This window comes from Ptychodera flava, chromosome 16, assembly GCF_041260155.1.
Source record: "Ptychodera flava strain L36383 chromosome 16, AS_Pfla_20210202, whole genome shotgun sequence".
Classification (NCBI taxonomy): domain Eukaryota; kingdom Metazoa; phylum Hemichordata; class Enteropneusta; family Ptychoderidae; genus Ptychodera; species Ptychodera flava.
In genome coordinates, this window is record NC_091943.1 from 5,919,887 (window position 1) to 5,934,674 (window position 14,788).

The window sequence follows — 14,788 nt, forward strand, 5'->3', positions numbered from 1 at the left end:
ACAAAGACGCAAGCACTGTGGTCATCGCCACTGTGTCTGTGTGGTTTAACATCTTCTCAGTGTGTTGAGATCAGCTTGTTACTTGTCTGTGCAGATGACAAGACAGCACGCTGATAAGTCTAGCGTATCTAGCCCAAGTACATGTGTGTGCCTATGTTTACAGCACCATCTTGAGTCTCTTCCCCTAAGAGTAAGAAATCTTCCACCTTTCAGAAGCATATAGAACATGAAGAGGTACCATACGCATGTATGTCAACCCTGAGGGATCAGCATAGTTGACATGGCTCCCGGTAACCCTCTGTTGCTGCAGTTTAGATAAAAATATAGATTGATTTCCTTCTACTGGTAGGATTTCACTTTTGGTGTTAAAAAATTTAACCCACACCTAATGAAGGAATGAAGGTTGTGCTCTTAAAGTAAAAAATAACTCAGAGAGAGAGAGAGAGAGAGAGAGAGAGAGAGAGAGAGTGAGAGAGAGCAACTTCAAGTGTACATTTTTGTAGGGGTTTTCTCCACTGTCAATTTAAACTTTAAAGGGCTTCCTTTTAATCTCAACATTTGATCCAGTTGAATAAGTTGCCTTGGTAACCCAGTCATCACTGATTCTGTGCATGATCACCTAATGAATGGCCGGTCTCGTTCTTTTTAAAAGAAGTTGTTTTTTTTCTTTCTCTCTTCCGGAAGTCTTCAACCAAGGAGGTTGCTTCTTGCCAAAGCATTTTATTTTAATTACAATGGAGTGAAACTTTTGACACAGTTAAGCGGGTCATCTGTAACCGTCAAATGCTTTACGCTGCATCTTAAATTGAAAATCATAACTGTAAAATGATGTTATAAGATGCGTAATTTTTTTTGTTGGGCGATCCAAGAGTAATTGAGAGACCTGACTAATTTCCATAAAATTAGTTGTGCATGGGTATTTATCAGTTATAAAACATTTCCTGAAATAATTACAAGTGAGCATACAGAAAATGTCAACAAACCTGGCTGTGAGCTGTCAGACACTGAAATTTATTTGAAGAGTAAGTTAATCTTTGTAGTCTTCTCAAACCTCAGCAAGTTTAACTGTAGAAAAAGTCCATGACTTTACCAAAAGCTCACAGTAATATTATCAGGAGCAGAGTAGGGACTTCATAGACATTATCTGTGATAAGAAAGATGTTTACTTATGTATGTTATACTGAAAAATACAGGTGGGGAAAAGACGTTGGTGGTTGCCATTTCGTCATTGCCTGTACTTTCAGAGGAAATCCTGACACTCCCACAGCAGGAAGCAACCAGTCTTTACCCGTACTATGCTGTTAGTGTACTCAATCACTTTCTGTCCTCATTAGTGTAGAAAATCGGACAGATCAAGAAAATCGGACAGATCAAGGTGCCACAGGATCAACAATCTTGCTTCGAACCTTGCCACAGTGTCAAAGAAATTGTCATTTGTTGTGAAGAGAAACTTTTACCGGGGAGAGATCCATGGACGTGTCGACGCCCTTAACAAACAGTCATTTGTATGCGCACCTGCTTGCCGCACGACCCATTATGCTCTCTCTGCCAATTATGCTGCCTTAAATATTTATCATGCATCCCAGGGAAGAAAAGCTTTTTACGTACGCTTACACTGACATGCAGACAGAGTGAATGGTAAGAGGTGAGGCCAAGATACCCTCACAAAAGAGAAATGCCACAATGGCTATTTGGCGGGCTTAACACCATTCATAAGTATAGCTGATAAGGGAGGGGCTTCACTATTTGCCCTTGTATATTTTGCCCATCTTACTTGTTTACTACAGAGGCCCATGAACTGTCCATTTAAATTTTGCCATGAATGTGTAATCAGCTCTGGAGACGTTTTTTCGATCCTTACACGCTACCATGATAAGTCCAAAACAAGTTTGTATTTTGCTCCCGGTGTGAGTTCTTCTCATTAAATGTTTACAAGTAATGGAGCTGAGGAAAAGCCAAGGAACCGTAATGGCTCCAAATTGAGTAAATCGTCCATCACGACAGCATGTGATTTGAAGTAACATTGGATAAGTGGTGTAAATCTTTACAGACCAGAGACTTGGCAGTATTACTTTGCTAGTCTGTCACCCAATCAGGACTTAATTTATGGTACCAATCACACCCTGACCAAAATAAATATGAACAGGCAGTGATATCATTAAAATATCATGTGAAATTAAGTGAAATAACATGTACAAAATTAAAACTTCAATTCTATTACCTTATCCTGGCTGGTTTCGTGTTCAGTAACAGCACAGTTGAATAATTTGAAAGACCACTATGGAAGTCTTAGCTAAAATATCACGATGTTCAATCATGTACTTGGAAATTTTGAATGTCAACACTGACTTCTCAGCATTTCATGTAGCCTCGAGAGAAAACAATTTTTAACCCCTCAAAGTGTTTTCTTTTTAAAAAAAATACTTCTTTGAAATCAATAAATAGGTAGTCAAAACAAGACCTGAACAAGAAGTCAAGTACTCATACATTACAAAGTGCTCTTTGCTATTCAAGTCAATACTGTGTACGTGGATACTCAGAAGGCAGGTCATTCATTCAACAGTGTGTAATTCAACATCACATCAGTCAGATAATGGTCACAGTAGACCCGTGAATGGATTTGAAATTTAGGGAATAAGTTATAAATTATGCTTTTACCCACACTTTGCATTGAAGTCCCAGTGATGATGATATGTCAAGTTGCATTGTTGCCGGGTCTCCTGTTGATCAGGTGACACTTGACTTTTGAAATTCTTGCGACTTTGTGTTCGTCGGCATTTCCTAGTATAAAGCCTACCGCAAAGATTTCCACTTTAAACAGGTGTCAAACATGTGTTGTTTGTATGAGTGTATGTAATTCAGTATTCCGATAGGGCTCTCTGACGACAGGAAGGTATATAAATGGCTTGGTAGATATTTAAGTTGCCATTATATCAAAGAATTTGACTTTGTGTCGTGGAATTGTTATCATGAGAAGAACCAACACATCTAATCCTAGGTCTCTGATAAATCACGGCGGATTATCGCACAGGATCTTGTGGCTTAATGATTTAATTTTAACTTTTGTGTTTTCAAACTTTGTCGGTAGGGTTGCTTGTGAATTTTGTGTTTTTGTGCTTAATTACCGTGACAACTGAATCCTTTGATGATCTGACTGCCGAGCAAGTGCGAAATTCTACTCTTATGGGAGTGTCTAGATTAAAGGGATCTTGACAGGGTCAGCTGCCGTGGGATTGTCATTGTGTAATTTTAAACTTACAGATTATTTTGAAGTTGAAACATCAATAGTCAGTTCTGTTTTCTCCAATATGCTCTCAGGATTGATTTCTTGTTAAAAATATAGACATATCAGTGTAATGACCATCAGTGTCATGCTACCAGCTAGTAGTGTCCCTGTACTGTCAGTGTCATGCTGCCAGCTAGTGTCCCTGTACCGTCAGTGTCAGTGTCATGCTACCAGTTACAGTGTCCCTGTACCATCAGTGTTATGCTACCAGCTAGTGTCCATGTACTGTCAGTGTCATGCTACCAGCTAGTAGTGTCCCTGTACTGTCAGTGTCATGCTACCAGCTAGTGTCCATGTACTGTCAGTGTCATGCTACCAGCTAGTAGTGTCCCTGTACTGTCAGTGTCATGCTACCAGTTACAGTGTCCCTGTACCATCAGTGTTATGCTACCAGCTAGTGTCCATGTACTGTCAGTGTCATGCTACCAGCTAGTGTCCATGTACTGTCAGTGTCATGCTACTAGCTAGTGTCCATGTACTGTCAGTGTCATGCTACTAGCTAGTGTCCATGTACCGTCAGTGTCATGCTACTAGCTAGTGTCCATGTACTGTCAGTGTCATGCTACCAGCTAGTGTCCCTGTACCATCAGTGTCATGCTACCAGCTACAGTGTCCATGTACCGTCAGTGTCATGCTACTTGCTAGTGTCCATGTACTGTCAGTGTCATGCTACCAGCTAGTGTCCCTGTACCATCAGTGTCATGCTACCAGCTACAGTGTCCATGTACCGTCAGTGTTATGCTACTAGCTAGTAGTGTCCCTGTACTGTCAGTGTCATGCTACTTGTTAGTGTCCATGTACCGTCAGTGTCATGCTACTAGCTACAGTGTCCCTGTACCATCAGTGTTATGCTACTATCTGGTGTCCATGTACTGTCAGTGTCATGCTACTATCTAGTGTCCATGTACTGTCAGTGTCATGCTACTAGCTAGTGTCCCTGTACTGTCATTGTCATGCTGCCAGCTAGTGTCCCTGTACTGTCATTGTCATGCTACCAGCTAGTAGTGTCCCTCTTCTGTCAGTGTCATGCTACTTGCTAGTGTCCCTCTACCGTCAGTGTTATGCTACTAGCTAGTAGTGTCCATGTACTGTCAGTGTTATGCTACTAGCTAGTGTCTATGTACCGTCAGTGTCATGCTACCAGCTAGTGTCCATGTACTGTCAGTGTCATGCTACTAGCTAGTGTCCATGTACTGTCAGTGTTATGCTACTAGCTAGTGTCCATGTACTGTCAGTGTCATGCTACTAGCTAGTGTCCATGTACTGTCAGTGTCATGCTACCAGCTAGTGTCCATGTACTGTCAGTGTCATGCTACTAGCTAGTGTCCATGTACTGTCAGTGTCATGCTACTAGCTAGTGTCCATGTACTGTCAGTGTCATGCTACTAGCTAGTGTCTATGTACCGTCAGTGTCATGCTACCAGCTAGTGTCCATGTACTGTCAGTGTCATGCTACTAGCTAGTGTCTATGTACCGTCAGTGTCATGCTACCAGCTAGTGTCCATTTTGAAAATTTCAGTCAAAACACATACACACTGATGTACACACACCCGAAAATTCTTAAGTTTGATTTGAAAGGATTTAAAGTACTAAATTTGAAAGCACGTCCTTATCTTTTCACAATACAGTAATTTTTTGCTTTAGATTTTCAGATATTAGACCAGTAGAAAGCCATGTGTGAAACTTTAACACCGGAGCTTGATTATGAATTGAGTAACTTAAACTAAAGCAGCACGGCACAAAACTAATCTACTTGCCACTGCCCCGTCCATCAGGATTCCTTCCAAAGTCATTGGCCATATATGGGTTTTCCAATCGTTTTTTGTTCTTTCATTTCCTTTTCAGGAGCATAATCAGTATTATCTCCTTGGTGTAGATGAGTTTACAGAGAGGTAGAAAAGCATGTGGCGTTTTAATACTGTTCATTTGATTCCCATTAGTGATAATTAATTTTGCTGGCAGAGTGATGTTATTCTAATGTGAAGTGAAGCAATCAATGGATCTGTTTCATTATTCAGAGACTACATGGGGACTTTTTCATATGTCTTATAATATAAATCTCATAATACATGGATTAACAGAAGAAAAAGAAATCAATTAGTTTGGATTCAGGGAGTTAAAGAGTGGAAATTTGACTTTCTATTGGAAGCCTTTACCCTTTTTAATCCTTTTAAATTTTGTGTGATTCTGTAAATATAAGGTGTTGAGGTTCTCTAGAAAACATAAACAAAAGCAAATGAAAAATTTATCTATTTAAACATCATCATGAAATGTGGTTTGTAATTGTCGTTGTTTGTTGAATTAGTTTTGACTTCCATCTCCGACATATGGTGTGAAGTCCTTCTTATGTAAATTATACATTGTTAGTATCATTCAATGCTTTATTGACCATTTCAATAACTGATTGGTGTATGACTGTGAAGAAGAAAACACAACCCTGTCAGTTTCAGCAGGTTTTTCCATCTTCAAATTTCATTGCAAATGATTTTGGTTGCTGGAGTTTACCTGATGTCAACTGAAAGTGAAAGCAGAAGGGTTTGTTTAACTGTGAGTTCCTGAAATGTTTCCCCATAAGTCAGAATGCCCCTGATTGGTCTATTGTTTTCCCCATACAGCAGCATTCATTGACTCCCCTACATGTGTATATTATATATTTGTCGGCCATCTTTGTTTGCTCATCCATTGTTACACTGAAACAATCACTTTTTGCAAAATTCAATAGTCTAGGAACATTTCCCACGAAGGAGGGGTAGGGTTTCAAGCCATTTCAAGTAACTATCTGGTCATTTTTGATATTTCAAAATATCATAAAAGTGACTGACTTACAGTGTACAGGGTGGAGGAATTGTTAAGTCTCAAGACTGTACAAAAATTACTATTAACCATCTGGGAAAGATGATTCAAAGGACATAATGTTGAGTCAATTTTGTGACCAAGAGGGCAAACTGGAAAACCAATTTGAAGTCCTGTGGGATCTTGTCCCAACAGAAAATAATAAAACCCTACTTTGTAATTACATGATAACAAACTGTACATGCGGTTAGTATGCCCCACATTTCCATAGAATAAACAGTAGTATCAAAAACAAAGAATACTTTTACCATAAATGGACCCAGTATGATGCACAGAACCACAAATCAGTCACTTTCTCACCAAGAGTTAGTCTAAACATGAATTGAACGTGTCTCCAAAGCTGAGGTTTTGTAAAGTACACAAGGAAAGTATCTCCAAACAAATGCAGAGAAAGGTGTACATTGGATGCCTTTGTGAACTAATTCTCACAAAACAACACGTTCGTCATTGATCCAGTTTTTTTACCCCTTTTGTGAAAAAGTTCAATCAATGTTATTTGTTAAAATTAAACTCAGAATTTACATGTGTTTGAGTATTTTCCAATAACTAATATCAGTGAGAGGTTTTCTATCGTCAGGAGAGTCTCTCGCTCCCTCTCGTCAGGAGTCTCTTCCCCCCCCCTCTCTCTCTCTCTCTCTCTCTCTCTCTCTCTCTCTCTCTCTCTCTCCTCTCTCTCTCTCTCTCTCCTCTCTCTCTCTCTCTCTCTCTCTCTCTCTCCCCCCCCCCCCCCCCCCCCCCCGGTTGTAGTTTGTGTCATATTGCACTGCCTTTAGAAACTACTCCAAAAATGATATGGTTACCCTGTTTACTGACTCTCTCTCTCTCTCTCTCTCTCTCTCTCTCTCTCTCTCTGTGTCCAACACCATTTCTACTGCCCTTATCTATTGCACTGCTGTTTTCTTTGTCCTGACTGTAAGCTAGCTTGGAGTGCAGACCGGCATCATCCCACCGTCTTCCACTCTCTTGTCATGTAAAACACCGCCACACTTACACCATTCACACTTCGGAACAAGACAAAAGAAACCACAGTAAACTTTTTGTGAGGCCTGAACAAAGAAATTGAAAACGAGAGATAATGACGTTTGTCTGTCTTATTTCGACAGTTCTTGCATAATTAATGCAGAAAATACTGTTGAAGTGGTCATATTCTTTCAACTTTTCAGCACAGGAAAGCAAGTCTCACACGTTGTATTGAGTAGTGTTGATGTTATATCCAGTGTTATTCTATGCAGTTTCTCCACAGTCCCCCATCAAAGAAGCCACATTGATGCCACCACGACTTTAAATAACAATATTGCATGGTAGAGTTGTCTGATACAAAAGACCACTCAATAGTCAGGAGGAATTTGAAATTCTAATCAGGCAGCAACTTGTTTAATTGTTAGGTGTGGGAATTAATTAGTGGGCGAGTGAATGATGATGGCTGTATGCCCACTACTATTCATGCTGGTCTGTTTCTTTGTTTGTCCGGGCAATCAATGGTCATCTTCAGGAGCACATATGGCACTGGCTAAAGTGTGTGAATACCCTCACCACAGTGCCAAGTCTTGTAGTACATGCCCTCCCTTCAATTTGTAAATTTGTGTATTGTAAAATTCAAAAAACTACAAGAAACAGGGGGGGGGGGATGTCTGTCTGTGTGTTTGTTGTGTGTGTGTGTGTGTGTGTGTATATATATATATATATATATATATATATATATATATATATATATATACACACACACACACACACACACACACACACACATATACATATTTCCATTCCCATTATATACTTCTGCTTGTATGTATTGTGGAAATAATTATAGAAGTACAAGAAATTGTATGTATTAAATGTGTTTGTACTGAGTCTTCTCTGCGAAGACACCTGCTAGATAGTAAGTTTGAAGGCTCTGACCATCTCTGCTACCTCCATGCTCTGACGTACTATTAGAGCTTATTCAATGTTGTCCTCTCTCCGTCTCTCTCTCAATTGCTTGTCATTGAAATGATTTGAGTAATTCTTAAGTTTATCACAATTTTTCCTGTCTGTTTCATTTCCAGTTGTGTAGATGGCTTTGTTGGAGAGTACTGTAGCTATAGAAATCCATGTGCTACCAATCCATGTTCAAATGGCGGTACATGCAATGTTGTCATCAGCACGGATGGAGTGAGATTCATCTGTGAATGCCCAATCGGTTTTTCAAGTACACTCTGTGAATTACACGTCGCCAATATATGTGACGATAGGCCTTGTAGAAATGGAGGAACCTGTGAGTTACAAGGCTCCTTGGAGAACTACAGATGTAGATGTAGACTTGGTTTTACAGGTAAGTAATCATTCTATCCCTGCATGCTCCCGCTTTCAATCACTTAGCTGTTTTTGATAAGCCACCTACGGAGCAGGTAGCAAAATTTTCCCCATTGTCAACACCTCAATGTTTCTAATTTGACAAAGGTATCCTTAATGCCCTGGCCCCAAGTAAACAGTTAAATCTGGAAGGTTGCCAGAACACGGAGAGTGCTTTTCAGTCGGTCTTTTTACTCCCTCTTCCCAACTTTTGTCAAAGTACAAACAGAACGCATACCAGCCTTCTTGAGTGCAGCAGTTACACCGTCATTTTCACCATAGGCTTGGAGTGAATGGAAGCAAAAGAATTGTGGATTTTGATAAAAACCTACAGAGAACAGAAAAACGTGTTGTAACAATGATGAGATGTCATTGAAAGAAGCTTTGCTCAACAATATGAGCCTAGCAAGCATAGCAGGAGAAAAAATCTTTGTGTGTACAAGATTTGTAATACAGAGTTTTCAAGTTGAAATCAAGCAAAGCATAGGACCTGCTGATGAGACACAAATTTCAAACACAAAATTAATATAAATCCATTTATGTAGCCTGTCTAAGTTAGGTGTATACATATGTATGCCCGTTTCAGTTTGGCATTAAATTTTGCTGTTTGTACAAAGCAGGCTATTGGTAGTAGAATCTGAATGGTGTTAAAAAAGCCTAATTGAAAAACCACAACAAACGACAGGAAAGAAAGAAGGAAAGTTCTTCATAAGACTCTTTCATAACCTCTGTTGTTTTTTATCTGCCCTTGTTTGAAAAGGACAACACAGTTTGTATAAATTTTGATGTTTTTGATACGTCAACAAGAATAACAAATCTTCAAAATGGCCCAGATAACAAAACAGTATTTGTAATAAGTATTAAAAGCCCTTATGAATGGCAAGGTAATGTTCAAATTTTGCAGCATTTTTAGTGCTTGATTTTCAGAATTTTGTGAATCAGGAAGAGAATTTTGCACTTTGTGTCTGCCAGTCATCACAAAGTTGTTAAGGCAGTATGCGCCTCAAACGTAAGACTTAAAGTTTCACTCAAATTTTGCTCAAGGAGTCTTTCAACCATACACTTTCAAAATCAATAATAAAAATTGGGGTTACCCTGCAAATTTTTGTACTGGAGAAACAAAATACCCAAGATTTTCTGATATTGAAATTCAAAACTGCCCGCTATCCCTGTGTTAACTCTACTGAGAAAAATAAAATTTTTGATTTAAAAAAAAAACTAAGACTGTAAAATTTTTTCTTTACTCAAAGGGCTTCAAAATGAACCCCCACAAGTGATAGATCAGAAAAAAATTGAAAAGTTTGAGAGTCCAACTATCTGTCCCCGAAGTGCATTCTACCTTAACAGCCATATGAGGCTGTTCACTGGTGTAACTCATGCTATTTTGATGATTATTTTGATTATGCCTAGGTCCAAACTGTACAGATGTAGATCGATGCGCCAACAACCCATGTCAGAACGGAGCAACATGCATATCATCATCTCATAATGGATATCACTGTACATGCCCACCTGGGTTCACGGGGTCAGAGTGTGACATCGACATCAATGAATGTATTTTGTATCCAACCAGATGTCAAAATGGTGCACCCTGCATGAACACTCATGGGGGATATGAATGCCAGTGTTCATCCGAGTATAGGGGCCTTCACTGCGAGTACAATTTTGTGCCCTGTAATCCAAATGAGTGTTTACATGGTGGGACATGCCTTGTAACTGGTGAATTTACATACGAATGTGAATGTCCACAAGGTGTGTAAATTAACTCTTTGTTTTCTCATCAAAAGTGACAGTTTACAATTTAAATATAGAATTGAGTTGAATAGAATTGGCCTAAATTAACACTATTCTAAGACTATAGAGTTTTACAGGTTATGATATGTTCTATCTATATATGAAACATCTAGTCACCATTACTGAGTAGTTTAGCCAGCTGTTCAAGAATTTACAATGGTTTGCTTTGAAGCATTGGCATAAGACGAACTAGACATATTGTCTCATATTGTAATATTGTAAAATTTGTCAATTTACCATCAAATAATTACAAATTACCATTTGTGAGAATGCCTCGACCATTGACAGATGCTCAACAATATTTTAAGTTAGCCAGCAGTGGATGAAGTTGAGAAGTGACCGGAGCACTGTCATTTCCGTGCACTGTTTGATCAGAATGTATTCTTGTTGCTTCAAACAATGTGTAAATATCTGTTGACATTTTGATGTTAAAATAAAGCTATTAGGGGAAGTGACTGCACAGTAATATTGCTGTAAGATATCTTTGATGACATCATCCACTTTGCATAGATTCGTCTATACAGCTATTTGATGAAAATACCAATTTTTACTTTGTCACAGGATTTGAGGGAAGTAATTGTGAAATTAATGTCAATGATTGCGTGAACCATGAGTGTCAAAATGGAGGAATATGTATAGATGGGGTGAACGGATACACATGTGACTGTAATGGAGCCTTTACAGGTATGGTATATCTTAACTGTTGAGTGCCAAAATCATTTTTGCTGCCTTTATAAGATGTAATTCAGAAATTTTTTGTGTCAGATTTCCCCCAAAATTTCGATCACAACCTGTAGCCAGTGAAAGCTTATGACCATTTTGTCCAAAATGATAATAAATTACTGAAAAATTCATAACAACAGGTAAAATGTTGTACTAAAATTTTGTGGGAAAAATCACCGCACTCAAAGGGTTAACCTCTGTCCAAAAAGACAAAAAAATATTTAAAAGTTGAAATTTTTATAATCACTTTTATAATACAATAATGATGGCAGTTTTCAATGACAACAGTACACATTGACATGATGAGAGTGATGAAAATGTGAAAGTGAGGTTTTCTTGTATGGTACATTAGTAACTATAATAAGAAATGCCGGTTAAGGAAGTTGAAAAACTGCACCAAAATATATAGAGTGCAGGAATGGATAGTTAGTTTGCAAACCCATGAAAAGTTGTGTGAAAGCAAAACTTTCTTTGTTATTATTTGTCAAGTTTAGCATGTAAATATGTGTTTATGGTTTGCCTTGATGAGTATTGTAAATATGTATATTGTTAATGCTTTCACAGGTCAGGATTGTAAATATGTATGTTTATGATTTTCCAGGTGAGCATTGTACAGTTGATGTGGATGAATGTGCCTTAAATCATGATTTGTGCAAGAATGGAGGAACTTGTTACAACAGTCGAGGTAGTTACGTGTGCGTTTGTGTCAATGGTTGGACAGCTCATGACTGCAGTGAGAATATCGACGACTGTGCCACTGCAGAGTGCTACTTTGGTGGTACCTGTCACGACAGGGTGGGTTCGTTTGTATGTGAGTGTACTCCTGGAACGACTGGATTGCTGTGTCACCTTGAGGATGCATGCGTTAGCAGTCCCTGCCATGAGGGCTCCATCTGTGACACGATCCCAGACACTGGAAAAGCAGTGTGTACCTGTCCACCGGGTTACAATGGTACTGACTGCAGTGTAGACATTGATGAATGCAGCATAGGTAAGTTTGTTGAAAGTATATGCTATCTGTTATGCATTACGTTTGAGAGTTCGCATTTCAGACACAAACAAAATACCCAGAATGCTTTGGAAAATGTCACTGAAATATATGGCATGTTCTTCGGGATATCATGGAAACAAGTTTTCATTTCCAAGTCAATGAATTTGACAAGATAGTACCAGTGGCGTGAATATCCACCCATTGGCAGCAGCTGGACGCCTGGACGGGCAAGACTATCAGTGTACACAAACCAGTGTGTGTAGACACTGAAACACCTCTTTGCATTCCTAGAAGATTCAAGATTCCATTAAGAATTCACCATCACGTTCTTTATTCAAATTGCTTAGCATGTACCAGTGTTTGACCAAGAAGATATCAGCATAGTGATATTAAAATTCTAATAAATAGCAAAATCAAGAGGATTACTTTATAATGTAATTTACGATTTCGAATTGTTTTGTTTTTGCACCAGATAATGATCCCTGTGCTCATCGCGGTACATGCGTCAACGAACCTGGAACTTTCCATTGTGAGTGTGCCTCTGGTTTCACTGGTCCGCGATGCGAGGTCAACATCAATGAGTGTGCCTCATGGCCATGTTTGAACCATGGCACCTGCCTTGATAGAACAGGATCTTTTCTGTGTATTTGTATGCCAGGTGGGTGCCTCCTCAGCAATGTTACATCCACGTTAACCTTCAAGTGCTTTCATTTTTCCCATGCTTTCGTTTTTCCCACCTGAATTTTAGTGCAACATTTTACCAATTTTTATGAACTTTCTGTAATTGTTAGATAGCTTTGGACCAAAGGGCACAACTGTTCATTTGCCACAGTTTTTTATTAAAATTTTCAGAAAATCTTAAAAACAATTGTTGTCTGGAACTGGAAAAAAATTGTCAGCATTATATTGTATATAAAGATGACAAAATTAACTTTGGCACTGAAAGGATTTACAATACATCAACGTGATAGGCCTGAACTGGGGCTTTCTCACCAAAAGGTGACAATTTAGGAATCAAAGGGCAGAGATTGGCTGTATGATGTCAGTTCTTGTAGTGTTCATGTGTGTAAGAGTATCACCTCTGTGTAGGGATTAAATATCTGTTTTACATACCAAGCTATTTACAGTGACTGTATTACATGTTAACAAAGGCACCCATAGAGTGTCAGTATGGTGCAAATTTCTGTCATGTTTCCTGTGACAGACAAAGCAGACATATGATTCTAAAATATACTATTTCAAATTTAATTGTCAAAATACACTCAACTTTGATGAGGTTCCAAGTTGGTGCATTTTTACCAGGCTTGACAAAACTTTTAATGTTAGGAGACCCTTAATAGTCCAATGCATACATTGCTTGTAATTCTTATCGCAGGTCATTGCCCCAGATTGTGTCTCATCCACAGAATTCACCACAACCACTCAGTCCATAAATACATTTATGAACTTTGAAATTATCAAAAGTAGTATCCTTTTCAAGAATATTATGTGTCCATTTTAGGAAGTGGGAGATTTTTGTACGTGTTAGTTATGTGTTTCTTTTCTTAGTGAGTTGACATGCCAGGAGTATTTTTGTTCAGCCAAACAGGAAACATTTCCTTATCATGAACTGTAATCTTTCGTCTTTTATAGGGTATGCTGGAACGTATTGTGACATTGACATTGACGAATGTGATAGCAGCCCTTGCCAAAATGGCGGTGAATGTGTTGATAGCATCAACCAGTATTCTTGTCAATGTACAGTTGGATTTACGGGACTGAACTGTGAAATGGACATAGATGAGTGCGCCTCGGCACCCTGTCAACACGGCTCAACTTGTCAGGATCTCATCAATGGCTATACCTGTCAGTGTATTCGAGGTATGTATGGTTTCCATCGTGCATATTATATTGTCATCCGCCGTGCCTGAAGTGGTATTTTGATACACTGAAACTGTCTGAAGGACACATATTTGTGCCCTGAGTTGAAACAATTATCACAAAAGAAAACATGAAATGTTGATGTTTTGTTTTTATTTGTCATTCTGTGTAGGTTTTGCTGGAAGACTCTGTGAAACCAACATAGATGACTGTAATCCATCGCCGTGTATACATGGAGACTGCATGGATGGTGTCAACATGTACACATGCAGTTGCCATCCAGGGTACCAGGGTAAAGACTGTGATATTGAGATCAATGAGTGCGCCAGTAATCCTTGTAGATTTGGAGGGACGTGTATAGATCAGATTAACGGCTACAGATGTGATTGTGTGACTGGCATTAGTGGTAAGTAGAAAAGGCCAAAATAAAAAGATGACCAAATTTTTGTTAGACATCAGTTAGGTAACATTGTAATTAGTGAAGTGTTTTCATGGTTGATACAAAATTGTCTGTGTCAGAGTACGGCAGACACAATTCAAAATGTGTTACACATTATTCCCTGCTTCAACTTTATTTAAGTGCTCATCAATGACAAATGTTTCTTATGTCTCGTATCAACCTCTGCTCTCGATTCTACCAAATGAAATCACTCACCAGTGAAAATTATGTTTTCCGGCCTATTCATGGCTACCTCACCTGTTTTGCCCATACTTAAACTATTTGTAATAATTCATAAACAAAAGAGCTGTTTTTCTGAAACTCTCCCACAGCTTTAAAAGATATATATTATCTGCTGTTTAACTTTCCCATCATTAAATATACTTCACTGAACCATAAAATTCTTGTCCTGTTTCCATGTAAGAGTTGGGCCTGTCTTCCCTCTTCACAAATAACCCTAATGACAAACTTCATACACCATACTGTCATTTCAGTTTTCTCACCGTAAATT

At 38.6% G+C, this 14,788-nt stretch overlaps 1 protein-coding gene across 1 annotated transcript in view; it reads left to right on the forward strand.

Moving 5' to 3' along the window:
* Positions 1-14,788, forward strand: part of LOC139152629 (neurogenic locus notch homolog protein 1-like) — a 53,412-nt gene that overhangs the window by 17,563 nt on the left and 21,061 nt on the right. The window contains exons 3-9 of the mRNA XM_070725877.1: positions 8,185-8,450; positions 9,881-10,222; positions 10,826-10,948; positions 11,589-11,978; positions 12,451-12,636; positions 13,611-13,838; positions 14,011-14,244. Coding sequence (XP_070581978.1) covers positions 8,185-8,450; positions 9,881-10,222; positions 10,826-10,948; positions 11,589-11,978; positions 12,451-12,636; positions 13,611-13,838; positions 14,011-14,244 — 1,769 coding nt within the window. The remainder of the gene's footprint in view (positions 1-8,184; positions 8,451-9,880; positions 10,223-10,825; positions 10,949-11,588; positions 11,979-12,450; positions 12,637-13,610; positions 13,839-14,010; positions 14,245-14,788) is intronic.